Source organism: Lithobates pipiens, unplaced genomic scaffold, assembly GCF_037356315.1.
Source record: "Lithobates pipiens isolate NorthernLeopardFrog02 unplaced genomic scaffold, aLitPip1_a1.2 Scaffold_19, whole genome shotgun sequence".
NCBI lineage: Eukaryota > Metazoa > Chordata > Amphibia > Anura > Ranidae > Lithobates > Lithobates pipiens.
In genome coordinates, this window is record NW_027507764.1 from 551,736,350 (window position 1) to 551,749,950 (window position 13,601).

At 45.6% G+C, this 13,601-nt stretch overlaps 2 protein-coding genes across 2 annotated transcripts in view; one reads left to right on the forward strand and one right to left on the reverse strand.

Moving 5' to 3' along the window:
• MTBP (MDM2 binding protein) overlaps nucleotides 1-5,844 on the reverse strand; it is an 89,075-nt gene extending 83,231 nt beyond the window's left edge. The window contains exons 1-2 of the mRNA XM_077493279.1: nucleotides 5,638-5,844; nucleotides 143-214 (exon numbers count right to left, since the gene is read on the reverse strand). Coding sequence (XP_077349405.1) covers nucleotides 143-214; nucleotides 5,638-5,716 — 151 coding nt within the window. The 5' untranslated portion in view covers nucleotides 5,717-5,844. The remainder of the gene's footprint in view (nucleotides 1-142; nucleotides 215-5,637) is intronic.
• A 386-nt stretch (nucleotides 5,845-6,230) lies between these two features.
• The window catches only part of MRPL13 (mitochondrial ribosomal protein L13), a 120,352-nt gene continuing 112,981 nt past the window's right edge, over nucleotides 6,231-13,601 (forward strand). The window contains exon 1 of the mRNA XM_077493280.1: nucleotides 6,231-6,382. Within this exon, the coding sequence (XP_077349406.1) occupies nucleotides 6,356-6,382 (27 nt within the window). The 5' untranslated portion in view covers nucleotides 6,231-6,355. The remainder of the gene's footprint in view (nucleotides 6,383-13,601) is intronic.

Genomic DNA, 13,601 nt, shown 5'->3' on the forward strand with positions numbered 1-13,601 from the left:
TCCTAGCATAAGTCCTCTCCCTAAATCCCTCCTCGCTTATATCCTGCCCCCAAATGCCTCTTCATAACAGCGTTTTCTGTTGGATGCACATCGTGAACCCTAACAAAAGTCAAATGAAGAGCTGTGAAGGAAGACGACTTACCTGGGAAGGTATCTGTGTGTTTGGTAGAGTAATCTTTCAGCTGACTATAAACCTCCTGCACGTCTGCTAACCCTGCAAAGGAGGAAATGGAGTGAGAATAAAAGCAGTAATCAGAGGAACATGAAAGAAGTAACCGTAGTCTACATCACCTGGAAACACGGGTAGTCAGGGAGATCCACAGCTTCACTCATTTTTGAGGAGCTGAGAGAAGTGTAAAGCTTGAGGCTTTCCCTTTACTGGCTAAATAAGTGTCTTTAGAAAGTAATATAGACCAAAGGCAGCCAGGCACATAGTAGTAGGAGAGATCATCAAAGCCAAGTTTCCTTTGAAGCGGTCTTGCACATTTGTACAGGCTCCTCCCCTGGACTGAAACTGCCCACTGTGAGCCTCCCATAATGAGCATTAGAATTTTCAGCAAATCATAATAGAGGCCAAACCATTTCCTGCCTGGAGGACGTCCACCATCATCCAGCCAGACTGTCCCTGGCCCATACTTTTCATTCACTGCACTTTACATTTTTTCTTTCAATCATGGAGCGTCAGCATCACATGTGGACGTTCTCTACGGAGGTCTCTGTGCAAATACAACCTGCCTAGGAACACCCACTGCTCCAGGCCGACATCCTCCCTTCAATTTATATAACTCCTCCCAAGAACCAGCCCACTGCTTACATCAGAAAGATATCAGGAAGCTATGCACAGCACCCTGCCAGCCCCTGCCACCAGCCATGATCCGCCTCTATTCCGTCAGATTTTGTAACGGAAGTGACATTCCGTCACGTCCATCTTGGTACACCCCGCACTAAGCCTACAATCTGAAGTTGCCAAACTGATATCTTTTTACACCCACCGGATTCTTGCACATCACACTTAGGCCCCTTTCACATGTGCTGACCGTATGTCTGTATTTCATCCAACCATTTTCAGATGAAATACGGACATACATGCATCCCTATGGGATAGCTGATGTCAGCGGATGAACATCCACTAACACCCAATATTATCCGTCCCCGCTATGGAGGGAGAGGGAGGAAAATCCTATTTTTCTATCCGAACCCCCCATAGGGAAGAGTAGAGATCTGATAGGGCGGTCCCTGCCCTGTCATCCGCCGGCTCAGCGGGGATCAACGGAGCGATCCCTGCTGAGCAAGCGGATCATCACAGATCTGTCCCGTGTGAAAGGGGCCTTATTGTAACCACTAAACTGAGCTTATATCGGAAAATACATTATTTAGAAGTCTGTGACACAGTTTTGATGTTGAATTTTAAAAGCAGCGGCAAGCCTGCTGATCTCACATTTGCTAATCCGATAGAAGATCGCTGCTTTTACAATTAAACTGTAAAACAGTTTCACAGACTTCTAAATACTGTATTTCACGATACAAGCGGAGTTTAGTGGTAAAATTAAGTGTGAAATGAAAGAATCCAATGGGTGTAAAAAGACGTCCGCTTGGCGACTTCAGAATGTAGGCTTAGTATGGCCGAGTGCAGGGTGTACCAAGATGGCCGTGATAGAACTTCACTTCCATTACAAGATTTGATGGATCGCCTAATTTGACTGAGCACCTGATTTGCATAAAAAAAGCATAGAGACCCAGCTATGTAAAGAAAACAGGATTTTAGAATGTATTCCTCATCAACTCTATTCAGTGAGCATATTGGGATCAATTTACTATTGGAGAGTGCAAAATCTGGTGCAGCTCTGCAGAGGAACCAATCAGTTTACAGTGTTTTTTTGGTTTTTGTCAAAGTTTAAAAGAAGAAGTTAATCTCTAGAAACACCTTACATCACATATGTCAAACATAAGGCCCGGGGGGCCGAAAGCGGCCCACCAGGCCTTGTCACATGGCCCTCACACCCAGTTTTGCAGATGGAACGAAGTAGAACTCCATTCCGCAACCTCCGATTCTCACCCTCCACTCTCCTACTTGTAAACACAGAAGCCTTCTGTGTTAGCAACGGACAGCTTTGCCCTCAGCAGCTCCTGGATCTAACAGATCCCTGCATGCACTCAGTGGGGCCAAATCTCCAGAACCTGAGAGAGAGAGAGAGAATGGGGGAGGTTGGGATGCACACTGTGCATAGCACACCACTAAACCCTGCACTTTACACAGGATACCCTGTGAGCGTAATGCACTCCTGAACGCTGTACGTAGCGTAACCTAAACTCTGCATTCTATTCTATTCATAGCGAACTCCTGAACTCTGCACTTTGTATGTAGAATAATTCTGCACTCTGTACATAGCGCACCCCAGATACAACTGGCCCTTTGAGGGCAACCATACTGCCGATGCAACCCACAAAGAAATTGAGGTTGACACCCCTGTGTTAAATGTTCCACTAATTTTTACTGCCCATTAAACCATCCTCTCAAGACCTCCTGCTCTCAAGCTCCCTGGTCTCCTCCCATGCTCATCTTCAGGACTTCTCCAGAGCCTCTCCCATCCTCTGGAACTCTCTATCTCAATCTTTCTGGCTATCTCCTACTCTGGCTGCCTTTAGGCTATCCATGAAAACTCATCTCTTCATGGAGACCTATCACACCGCTTATACACAATTTATATAGTGCCAACAGTTAACGCAGCGCTTTACAATGTATAGGGGGGACAACACAATTATAGTACAATTCAATACAAAAGGCACAGGAGGGCCCTGCTTGTAGAGCTTACATTCTAAAGGGAGGGGGTGGTGGTACAAAAGGTAATAGCTGCAGAGAATGATTTGATGGAGTGGCTTGGGCACAGTAGTTAGGTGGGTGTGGGATAGGCTTCCCTGAAAAATAAGTTAGTTTTCAGGGATCTCCTAAAGGTGGACAGGTTAGGGGCTGATCAAATATACTGGGGCAGGGAGTTCCAGAGGATGGGAGAGGCTCTGGAGAAGTCTTGAAGGTGAGCATGAGAGGAGGTAACAAGGGAGCTAGAAAGCAGGAGGTCCTGGGAGGTGCGGAGGTTGAGATGAGGTTGGTGATGTAGATGGGGGCGATCTTGTGGACGGCTTTGTATGTTATGGTTAGCATTTTGAATTTTACACGGTGGGGTAGGGGAAGCCAGTGAAGGGATTGGCAGAGAGGGGCAGCAGTCATGGATCGGTTAGTGAGGTGCATTAGTCTAGCAGCAGCATTCATAATAGACTGAAGGGGGGATAGCCTGCGTAAGGGTAGGCCATTAAGGAGAGAGTTGCAGTAATCAAGGCAGGAAATAATCAAGGAGTGAATGAGTTGCTTTGTGGTGTCATTAGTCAGGAAGGGTCGAATTCTAACTAATCTTTTATCACTTCCATAAGCTCTTCCCCCAGTTATAACCTTTTGTACCACTTGCCCCACCCTATTAAATTGCAAGCTTCTATGAGCAGGACCCTCTTAACCCTCTCGTATTTTATTATATTGTAGCTGTACTGTCTCCCTTTTTATTGTAATGCACGGCATAGACTGTTGCTGCTCTTTAAATCCTATATAATAATTAGCATGCACCCAATGCTGCTGCCCTAACAAAGTCGTCCCCCCCAGCAGTGACAGAAGTAGAGGGAAAAGTTCCCTGCACCAGCTGTCACTTTTTGAAATAAGCCTGGGGCTCCGCCCACACGGCCGCATTACTCATTTCCACAGCTCTGTGTGTGAATGAACTACAAATCCTGACATCCTCTGCGGCTGTAGGCTTGTAGTTCTCAATGACCTACTATGTGCGCTGTGCAGTGACGTGGTAGCTCATTGATTCTTCCTCTCAGATTGTATGTTTTTACAGCATGTACAGGCACACAGATACACTGACAGATCTGGAGGAGATATGTATGACACCAGCAATCTGCTGATGGTGGACGCAATGCTTTACAGGCTCGAAAATAAAAATAAATTCAAATTAAAATGCACATTTTTTTTTTAACTGCAAAAAAAAAAAAAAATGTGCATTTAATATTTTTGTGCACTTCTCCTTTAATTGAACAAGTTGAAGTTAGAAGCTGATTGGTGTCTCCGCAGAGCCGCACCAGATTCTGCGCTCTACAATTGTAGTAAATCAACACCTTTGTATTCTTTTAAAAAAAATGCATTCTGTGATTGGACAAGGAGAGACCAAAACATTCATGGGCCCCTTGACCAATCGCAGAACACCCCTTATTCAAAGAATACAAAGGGGGGGGGGGGGGGTATTCTAAGACCGAGGCACGCTGAATCTGGAGGCAATGACACTTGGCAACCAATCAGCTTGGTCAGTTAAGCTTTGAAACCGAAAGGCTAGAAGCAGATTGGTTGCCATGCGTGATGTCTCCAGGTTCTGTCTGCTCCAGTCTTAGTAAATTCCCTCCAGTAGGTTTCTGAAAGGAGGATCTGCAGAGCGAGTGACCCTTTGTAACTGCTGTGCTCCGGTGTTCAATTAGATTACCACTACCCGTCACATTGCGTAACGGAAGCGACGCTCCGACCAAAAAATACTTACTGCTCCAACGGGGCGATCCTTGCTGAGCAAGCGGATGGCTGAATATGGATCCGCACATGTGAAAGGGGCCCAATTCTGTACAGCCAGTGTTGTGATTTATTTTACACCCTGGAAGATCTTTATCTACCCCACCCCCCCAGAGACGATGATGCTGGAACCGGTCTGAGCTGGAGAGGGGACACAGGAAGCGGGACCAGGATAGGAAGGTCACAGACCTGGCTGTGCAGCGTGTCAGATGTGCTCATCACAGAGCTGGCTGCACAGAATCCCCATTTATAATCGCACAGTGTGCCTGAAGTCCAGCTCTGATGTGTTGGCACCTCTCTGATAATGCCAGTTGCCTGGCTGCAGAGGAACAAGCATGCAGCCATTGAAGTCAGGGCTCTGCACCAATAGGTTTAGTCTCAGGCTGACTTAGCATAGCAGCCAGCAGGGCCGGTGCTACCACTAGGCAAACTAGGCAGCCGCCTAGGGCACCCCAGACACTGGTGTTCCTACTCTCTTTAGCAAGCAACTAAGTCTCAGCATCAGCAGGCAGCAGCCGCTCCGTTTGCACATAGTGTCAGAGGTGCAGCAGCGGCGGAGGACTGCGTCTGTGTCCCGACTCCCAAATGAATGGAAGCAAACAAACATTCATTGATGGGTGCTGATGGGGCTGCATTTCACGGGCACGTTTGTGAGCCTACACTGGATGGGTGCTGCCTGGTGAGGCTGTATTGATGGGCGCTGCCTGGTGAGGTTGCACTTGATGGGCACGTTTTTGAGGCTGTATTGTTGGGCGCTGGTGAGGCTGCACTTGATGGGCGCGTTTTTGAGGCTGTATTGTTGGGCGCTGGTGAGGCTGCATTTGATGGGGGCGTTTGTGAAGCTGCATCTGATGGGCACTTCATTAAAAAGGGCAGAGCAAAGGGGGTGGAGTCAGGGGCGGCAAAATTAGGTTTTGCCTAGGCAGGGTGTCAAAATTCTTGCACCAGCCCTGGCAGACAAACAGTTGATCTTTTCAGTAGAAGAGGCCAGCTGTGGGTGTCCCCCCCCCATATAAAAGTAATGAGCTGTGTGCTACCTGCGGGCAGGGCCTGTTGCTGGTCACGGGCTCCCTCCGTCCTCCTCTGCCAGCTGACGAGCAGCACATAGCGCTCCATACACCCTAACAGCTCCGCTTCACCACACCGGAACTTTCCCCTTTGGGAGACACACAGAACAGAATCCGGGAAAATCAAATCGCCGCGCGAGTGACGTACTTCCGCCCAGCTGTCACCGCCTAAGACCTTCCACCCGGCAACACGCCCCCGGACATAAAGTTCCTCCAGCACACTGTCATAACAATGTGGTCACTAGGATTTAGAGTGAAGTTACAATGTCCCCCCTGAACAATGTAAGCAAAACACATTTCAGCCAAAACCAACTTGTAAGCTGCAAATTCAACTTGAGGAAAAAAAAATCATCACTAATCTTCACGTTATCGGATCATTGTAATGGAACGGTGAACGCCATTTTGTCAAAGACCACACTCCGTTGAATGCTAGGCAATAGACGCAGGAAAAATGTCTCCGCTACTGGATACACGAATTTTTGCAGCGAGAAAGATACTCCCGACAGATCTCGCGTTTTGCGTATATAATAGGGGGGAGCCATTTTGTCGTAGACCGTATAATACTGAGATGTAGGGGAAATAGACTCACCAAAAATGTCTTCAAAGACGGAGACATAAAATACTAGGAGTGGACCTCTAGTGAAAATAGTGTCCTGTTCTGGCTGTGTGTCATGGTGACCTACATGTGATGGCGAGTTACGGAAAAGCTGCCCAGGTAATAATGACTGTCAATGATCGGAGCCCTGGAAAAGCGTTCTCCTATGGCTGCACAATACTGGCCAAGTGGCCATACACAACGGCGGCTTTGCAGCGATTTCAATCACCATTAGGTTAATGAGCTAAGCCTGCCCATACACTATCCAATCTGATTGTACAATCTCCTTTAGATTCACTGAGGAAAATATATGTAATATTTTTGGGTGTATTTCCCTCCCAAGGAGCCGCAGGCGCCGTGTACAGCCGCCGATAGAAATCCATGGCCTGCTCGCAGGTAGGTGTGAAAACGCACAGACGTGTGGCAGCCATGGATATCTATGGGTGGAATGTTATGTTCTATCACCCTGGTCAGGCTTGAGGCCTGCAAAGACTCCGCTGCTCAGAGCCGACCTGGAAATATCTGCCATGCGTCCGCCCGACACCGCAATCCACCACTCCTGACAGTATGACTGAGGGATGGACATTTTATTATCGTATTAGATAGAGTGGAGAGGGATTAGTACCTCTGTCAGTTTTTATTGCTGTCGGTGCCCCCATTAGGGAGATTCCCCCGCCTCTATTTGTACTCTTTACTATTAATGCAAAAAGCGAAATAAAATTCCAAATTTTTGGGATAGAGGATAGAGGAGAAATCTTCCATTGGGGACACTAGTTCTTTTGACACCCCGGTGTTTTTCACCAGATTCGGCGACCTTGTCAGATTTTTATAATGGAAGTGGTGTTCCATCGCCGCCATCTTGCTACACCCCGCACTCGTCTACAGTAAAGATACAGTGAGAAGGCAGCAAGCGGACATCTTGTTGCACCCACCGGAGTCTTCCATTTCACACTTCTTTTTAACAGTAAATGGAGCTTATATAGTGACATGCAGGATTTAAGTAGTTACGGACCGCCCGCCACAGTTGTACTGCAGAAAGTTGTCTCCCCTGCGCGAATCGCTGTCATTGTACATTGGGTGCGTACGTGGCAATTTTGTGGGTGCACACGCCCAGTCGCGAGTTGGGGGGGCCAACCAGGGGGTCCAGGCCACCTGCGATCCCTCCAGAGAGAGGCAGAATGGGGATCTGTCGGTTTAAATAAACAGATCCCCGTTCTGTCAGGGGAGGAGAGAGAGAGAGAGATCCGCTGTTCCTAGTGATCAGGAACAGCGATCTGTCTCCTCCTCCAGGCAGTCCCCCCACAGTTAGAAGCACATCCCTAGTGTTAACCCCTTCAAGCAGTAATCAGTGGCTTTTTTTAAGCTCTCAACACTGTATAAATGTCACTGGTCCGATGTGTTCGCAACAATGTCATAATGCCGCTAAAAACCGCAGATCGCCGCCATTAATAGTAAAAAAAAAAATAATAAAAATGTCATAAAACTATCCCCTATTTTGTAGACTCTATAACTTTTGTGCAAACGAATCAATATACAAACATGACGCCGCAGGTTCCTCTCTCCCCTCTCTGTACAGTGGAGGGGAGAAATCGGATGGCAGCAGCGCTGTGGGCTGCATCTGTAGAGCGCACAGCTCTGCTCTGTGACAATTGCAGTCACAGCCATCCTTCCCTGCCATACTCTGCGATACCCAGCCATGCTCAGCCAATATTACAGTGGGGGAGATGTATATTGCAGTGGGGACTATATGGTGGTGGAATTTTCACAGGTTTTTGCTAATTCAATTATTATTTGCTGATCCGATCCGTGACTCTGATCCGAGGAACGATCCGATCCGTGAGTTTTTTGATCCGTTGCACCCCTATTTATTATTAAAGGTACTTATATAGCGCTGTCAATTTACGCAGCGCTTTACATATACATTGTAAATTCACAACAGTCCCTACCCTCAAGGAGCTTACAATCTAAGGTCCCCAACTCCCATTCATATACTAGGGCCAATTTAGACAGAAGCCAATATATATAATATGTTAGAGCTGCACAATTAATCATCAAGAATCGTTATTGCGATCTTGACTACAGTGTTTCACAATTATTTCTATGCAAATAATTCTCTCTGCTCTTCTGAAGCCTTCAAAAGAAAGGAAGAGAAAAACTGGCCAGTCTGCCAAGTAGGGGTGCAACGGATCGTCACCGATCCGTGATCCGAACGGGTCACCCCGCACGGATCGGCACATGCCGCGATCCGGGGTCTCGGCCTTAGGAGAGGCCGCGGCTTCGGCCTAGCTCTGAAGCGGCGGCCATCTTTCTACACCCAGGCGTTTACAATGTGATCGCTCCGACGGAGCGATCACTTGTAAACAAACCGGCGTCATGTCATGTCATGTTTCTCTCTCCCCTCTCTGTGCTGATCTGTACAGTGGAGGGGAGAGGTCGGATGGAAGCAGCCATCCCTCCATACCCAGCCAATACTCTGCCAGCCAATATTCTGCAATACTCAGGCATACTCAGCCAATATTACAGTGGGGGAGATGTATATTACAGTGGGGACTATATGGTGGTGGAATTTTCACATGTTTTTTGCAAATTCAATTACTATTTGCTGATCCGAAAAATGATCCGATCCGTGAGTTTTTTTGATCCATTGCACCCCTACTGCAAAGAATCAAAACATTCTTTATCAGTTGAATTGAAGTATAAACATTGTAACAATTTGTCCAAGGAATAGACTTTGTGTGTAAGTGAAAAAAGTTTAAACACTAAACCTTTTTCTGACATTTGTTGGTTTCAAGTTAAAATCATTATTTTTTTTTTTGCTAGAAAATTACTTGGAACTCCCAAATATTATATATATATATATATATATATATATATATATATATATATATATATATATATATATATATATATATATTAATATTAATGTTTTTTTTTTTTAAGTAGACACCCTAGAGAATAAAATGGTGGTTGTTGCAATATTTCATGTCACACTGTATTTGGGGAGTGGTCTTTCAAATGCAATTTAAAAAAAAAAAAAAAGTTACTTTAATGAATTAAAAAAAACTAAAAAACTAACCAGTAAAGTTTTTTTTTTTTTTTTTAATTTTTTGTATAATGTGAAAGATTTTACGTTGCGAGAGTCATGATCTTTTTATTCTAAACAAAAAAAAAAATTGTGATTCTCATTTTGGCCAGAATTGTGCAGCTCAAATAAATAAATAATATAAATATAAATATATATATATACACACACACTCTGGAGTATATCTATAGCAAACCAAATGTAGAAGTGCTCAAATTGTCTACACAAACCTTTTCCCATGCACTCAAATTGCTATGTTGACAAGTTCATGTGAAGACATGCATTTATGTAAAATTACATATAAAGTACATTCAAATTCAAAGCAACTGGTGATGACAAGCGTGTCCTTGTGTCCACTCATTTGCTCCCCCCTTCTGTACATGCGCTCCCCTTAGAGCGTGAGACCTTGCAATTAAGCTTGGTCAAAGCACACATGTAAACCTCCTCTGGGTCAGTGATTGTATTGGGATCCTTGGCTGGTTACTGCCATGTTTTCCACATGTACAGTGCCTTGCAAAAGTATTCACCCCCCTTGGCATTTTTCATGTTTTGTTGCCTCACAACCTGGAATTAACATGGATTGTTTGAGGATTTGCATCATTTCATTTACAGAACATGCCTACAACTTGGAAGATTTTTTTTTTCTTATTGTGAAGCAAACAACAAATAGGACAAAATAACAGAAAAAGTCGATGTGCAGAACTATTCCCCCCCCTAAAATCAATACTTTGTAGAGCCACCTTTTGCGGCTATAACCGCTCCAAGTTGCTTTGGATACAGGGGTCTCAAACTGACAACCCTCCAGCTGTTGCAAAACTACAAGTCCCATCATGCATCTGCCTGTGGGAGTCATGCTTGTAACTGTCAGCCCTGCAATGCCTCATGGGACTTGTAATTTTGCAACAGCTGGAGGCCTGCCAGTTTGAGACCCCTGCTCTATGAGCTTGCCACTTCTTACCACTGGGATTTTTACCCCCTCCTCCTTGCAAACCTTCAAGTTAAATTGGTTTGCGCTTATGAACAGCAATTTACTTACATGCTGATTGCAGGGTCTTATGGGACGTGATCAGTGCTAGCAGATTTCCACACAAGAACTTTGTTTATGGTAGCTCGCAATATTTCCGTGCTTAAAAAGTAAAAGATATATATTATTTCTTTTCAATATTGTCATGCCTTTTTTTGTTTATAGCGCAAAAAATAAAAACCGCAGAGGTGATCAAATACCACCAAAATAACGCTCTATTTGTGGGGGGGGGGGGGAAGGACATCAGTTTTGTTTGGGTACAACATCGCATGACCGCGCAATTGTCTGTTAAAACGATGCAGTGCCATATAGCAAAAGAAATGGTCCGGTCATTAAGGGGGCAAATCATTTCGGTCCTTAAGTGGGTAAACATCCGCCTGACAGTTTCGATGAATTTTAAAAGCAGCTGCTGATCTGACAGGTTTGTTAATATGACAGAACAGCTTTGAAAAATCAACGTCAAAACGGTCTTAAGGATTTAAAAATGCTGAATTTCACTATATAAGCTCAGTTTGCTGTTAAAAAAAAAAATTTGAAATGCGAGACTCTGGTGGGTGTAACAAGATGTCCGCTTGCCGCCTTCTCACTGTATCCTTACTGTGAACGTGTGCGGGGTGTAGCAAGATGGCGAAAAAAAATTTTTTGGAATAACCCGCGCTTGGACTACAAATATGTGAGTAAATATATAAGGTGCTCCCCTCAAAAGTGCAAGAAACTTGACTTTGTGAGTTGTGGGTTGTGAAATGATAGGGGGCGCTAAAGTAAAATAATAGTAACAATAAATTGCTCTAGTGCTTAATACCGCAGGTATCTTACTATTCAGTACATACTGCAATATACATTAAATACTAGAGCTGCACGATTCTGGGAAAAATGAGATTCGCGTTTCTTTTGCTTAGAATGAAGATCACGATTCTCAAAAACTGAGATTAAATAAGAAAAAATAAGGCTCACTACAGGGCCATGCTAAGAGTTGTAGTCTTTACATAACACAGAATCAGCCATGATGGAGTTACACTGCTCAGGACTATACACTGAGCGCTAGAGGGCCCGACTAAAGGTTGTAGTCCCCCCACAAAACAATTGTGCTGGGAGCTGCAGTCCTCCAGCATGACTGATTTTGGCTTATGGTGGACTACAACCCCCCCCCAGCATGATTCTGGTTTATGGGGGACTACAACCCTTATCATGCCCCTATGTTGGGGGGGGGGGGGGGGGACATATAGCACTGAGGACTGCAACTCCCCAGCATGACTTATTCTCTATGGGGGACTACAATTCCCAGCAGGGACCTGTGTATAGTAGTGAGGACTCCACATAGGGTCATAATCCCAATACAACAGTAATGCTGGGGGTTGCAGTGCCCCATAATATAGAATCAGCCATGCTGGGGGTTGTAGTCCTCTGTACACCAGCCTTATTACTTAACTCACCCTATAGGGCCATGCTGTAGTCCACTCCAGTCCTCAGTACTGTATGTCACCACCCTCCTAGAATCAGCCACGCTGGGAGTTGTAGACCAACATCGCAGTGCGCACTCACTGCTTTTTCCCGGCCACTGTACCCACCCATGCCCAGGCAGCGGCGCGCTGCATCACGAGCTCCGTTGACTGACGTTGGTTCCGGTGGCTGACATCAGTTCCGATATCCGCCATTTGCGTTCCACACTGGTTACGTGGAACCGGCGGCGCTAAATCAAAAATCGCGGGTCATCCAGACTTTAGCTCGCGTAGGGGGGGGGGGGGTGAATCAAGATTGCGATCTTTTCGCGATTAATCGTGCACCTCTATTAAATACATGAGATTCATTAACTCAAAAAAAGTAAACATATATAAAAGGTAAACAAATTGTCCATATGTATAGAAAATAGTGAAAATGAAGTAGGAATAAATCCTGTGTCTCGTCACCGCTTCGGAGGAATGGATAAACACAGCACCCAGTGAACTACGGTAAGTAGCCTACTCACCAACTCACCTAGACCCCTTTATTTAAAAAGTAAGGTCAGGTGAAGCTTTAGCAGGTTTAGGGAACTGCCAACCTTGATGAAGAAACTCTGCTTGGGTGTACCAATGATACTGTTTCAATCCACGTTTGCTCAGGAAAAAATATAGAGAGAACCGGACCATGGCATAATAACGTTTTATTTAAAATAACATAAAAACTAAAACAGCCAGATGGCCTCTTACTGGCCTCTTACTTTAAAAGTGCCATAACCTCGGCACTAGAGGGAACAAACGTATCAGACCGGGTGAGTTGGAACCTAGCTGTGCCGCTTCCTGTTATATCCTCTGTGTTGTGAGAGACACAAGACTCTGGTCTGGAACAATGGAAGTTTATTTCCAGTACTCAGTGTACACTGCAACATGCATCTCAGGACAGTACATCTTATTAGGCTCTTACATGTGTTCAAGATGGCTACTATACCCCTTGACCCTTGGCATCACTCCTGGGTGGAGCCAGCCTTAAAGTGGCAGTACATGTGAAACCCTTTAGGTATAACACCTTCCATCCATCCCTAAAAAAAAAACAAAAAAACAAAAAGAGAAAAGGCACAAAACATTAACTAATAACTGTCCAATAACAGTCCTCCAAACACAGGAGATGCACAGGACTTTTCCTGCATCCAGATGTGAGAGCAAGATTCCAGGGACAGTTGCGGGGATACAATGTCATTGGATCACTTTCGGTGGCCCCGTCGAAAGTCTCGTAACCGGTCTTGAAGCTGAAACTGGTCAGGAGGGCGACAGTGTCGTTGAGGGCGGGCACCCATCGACTCGGGATCGGAGGAAACAGGGTCGACTGGAATGGGCACTGGCGGTGCCAAGAAGGGATCCCCCAGCTCAGTGGGTGAACCAACCTCCGGACCAGGGCTGGAGGGCTCTGTTGGAGCTGAGTTCAAAAGATCAGAGTCCCCCCAATCATCAGTTCCCATGCATCCTGATCCACTGGGAGCAGTTCCTTGCAACACTGGTGGTTCAGCCGGCATCAGGGATTCATGCAGTTGAAAACGAGGGCGCAGTTGGTCCGCATGCCTTCTGCAAATGGAACCATCTTCCAGGCAGACCCTATACATCTTGGGTCCCAAAGTCTCTGCAATGACAGCAGGAAGCCAACGGGTGTTGGAAGCCCCATAAGATCGGGCCCATACCTTTTGTTGGGCTGTGAATCGGGGGACCTCATGGTGTTTGACCATCTTGTCTTGGGACTGCAGTACATGTTCCTGGACTGTTTGT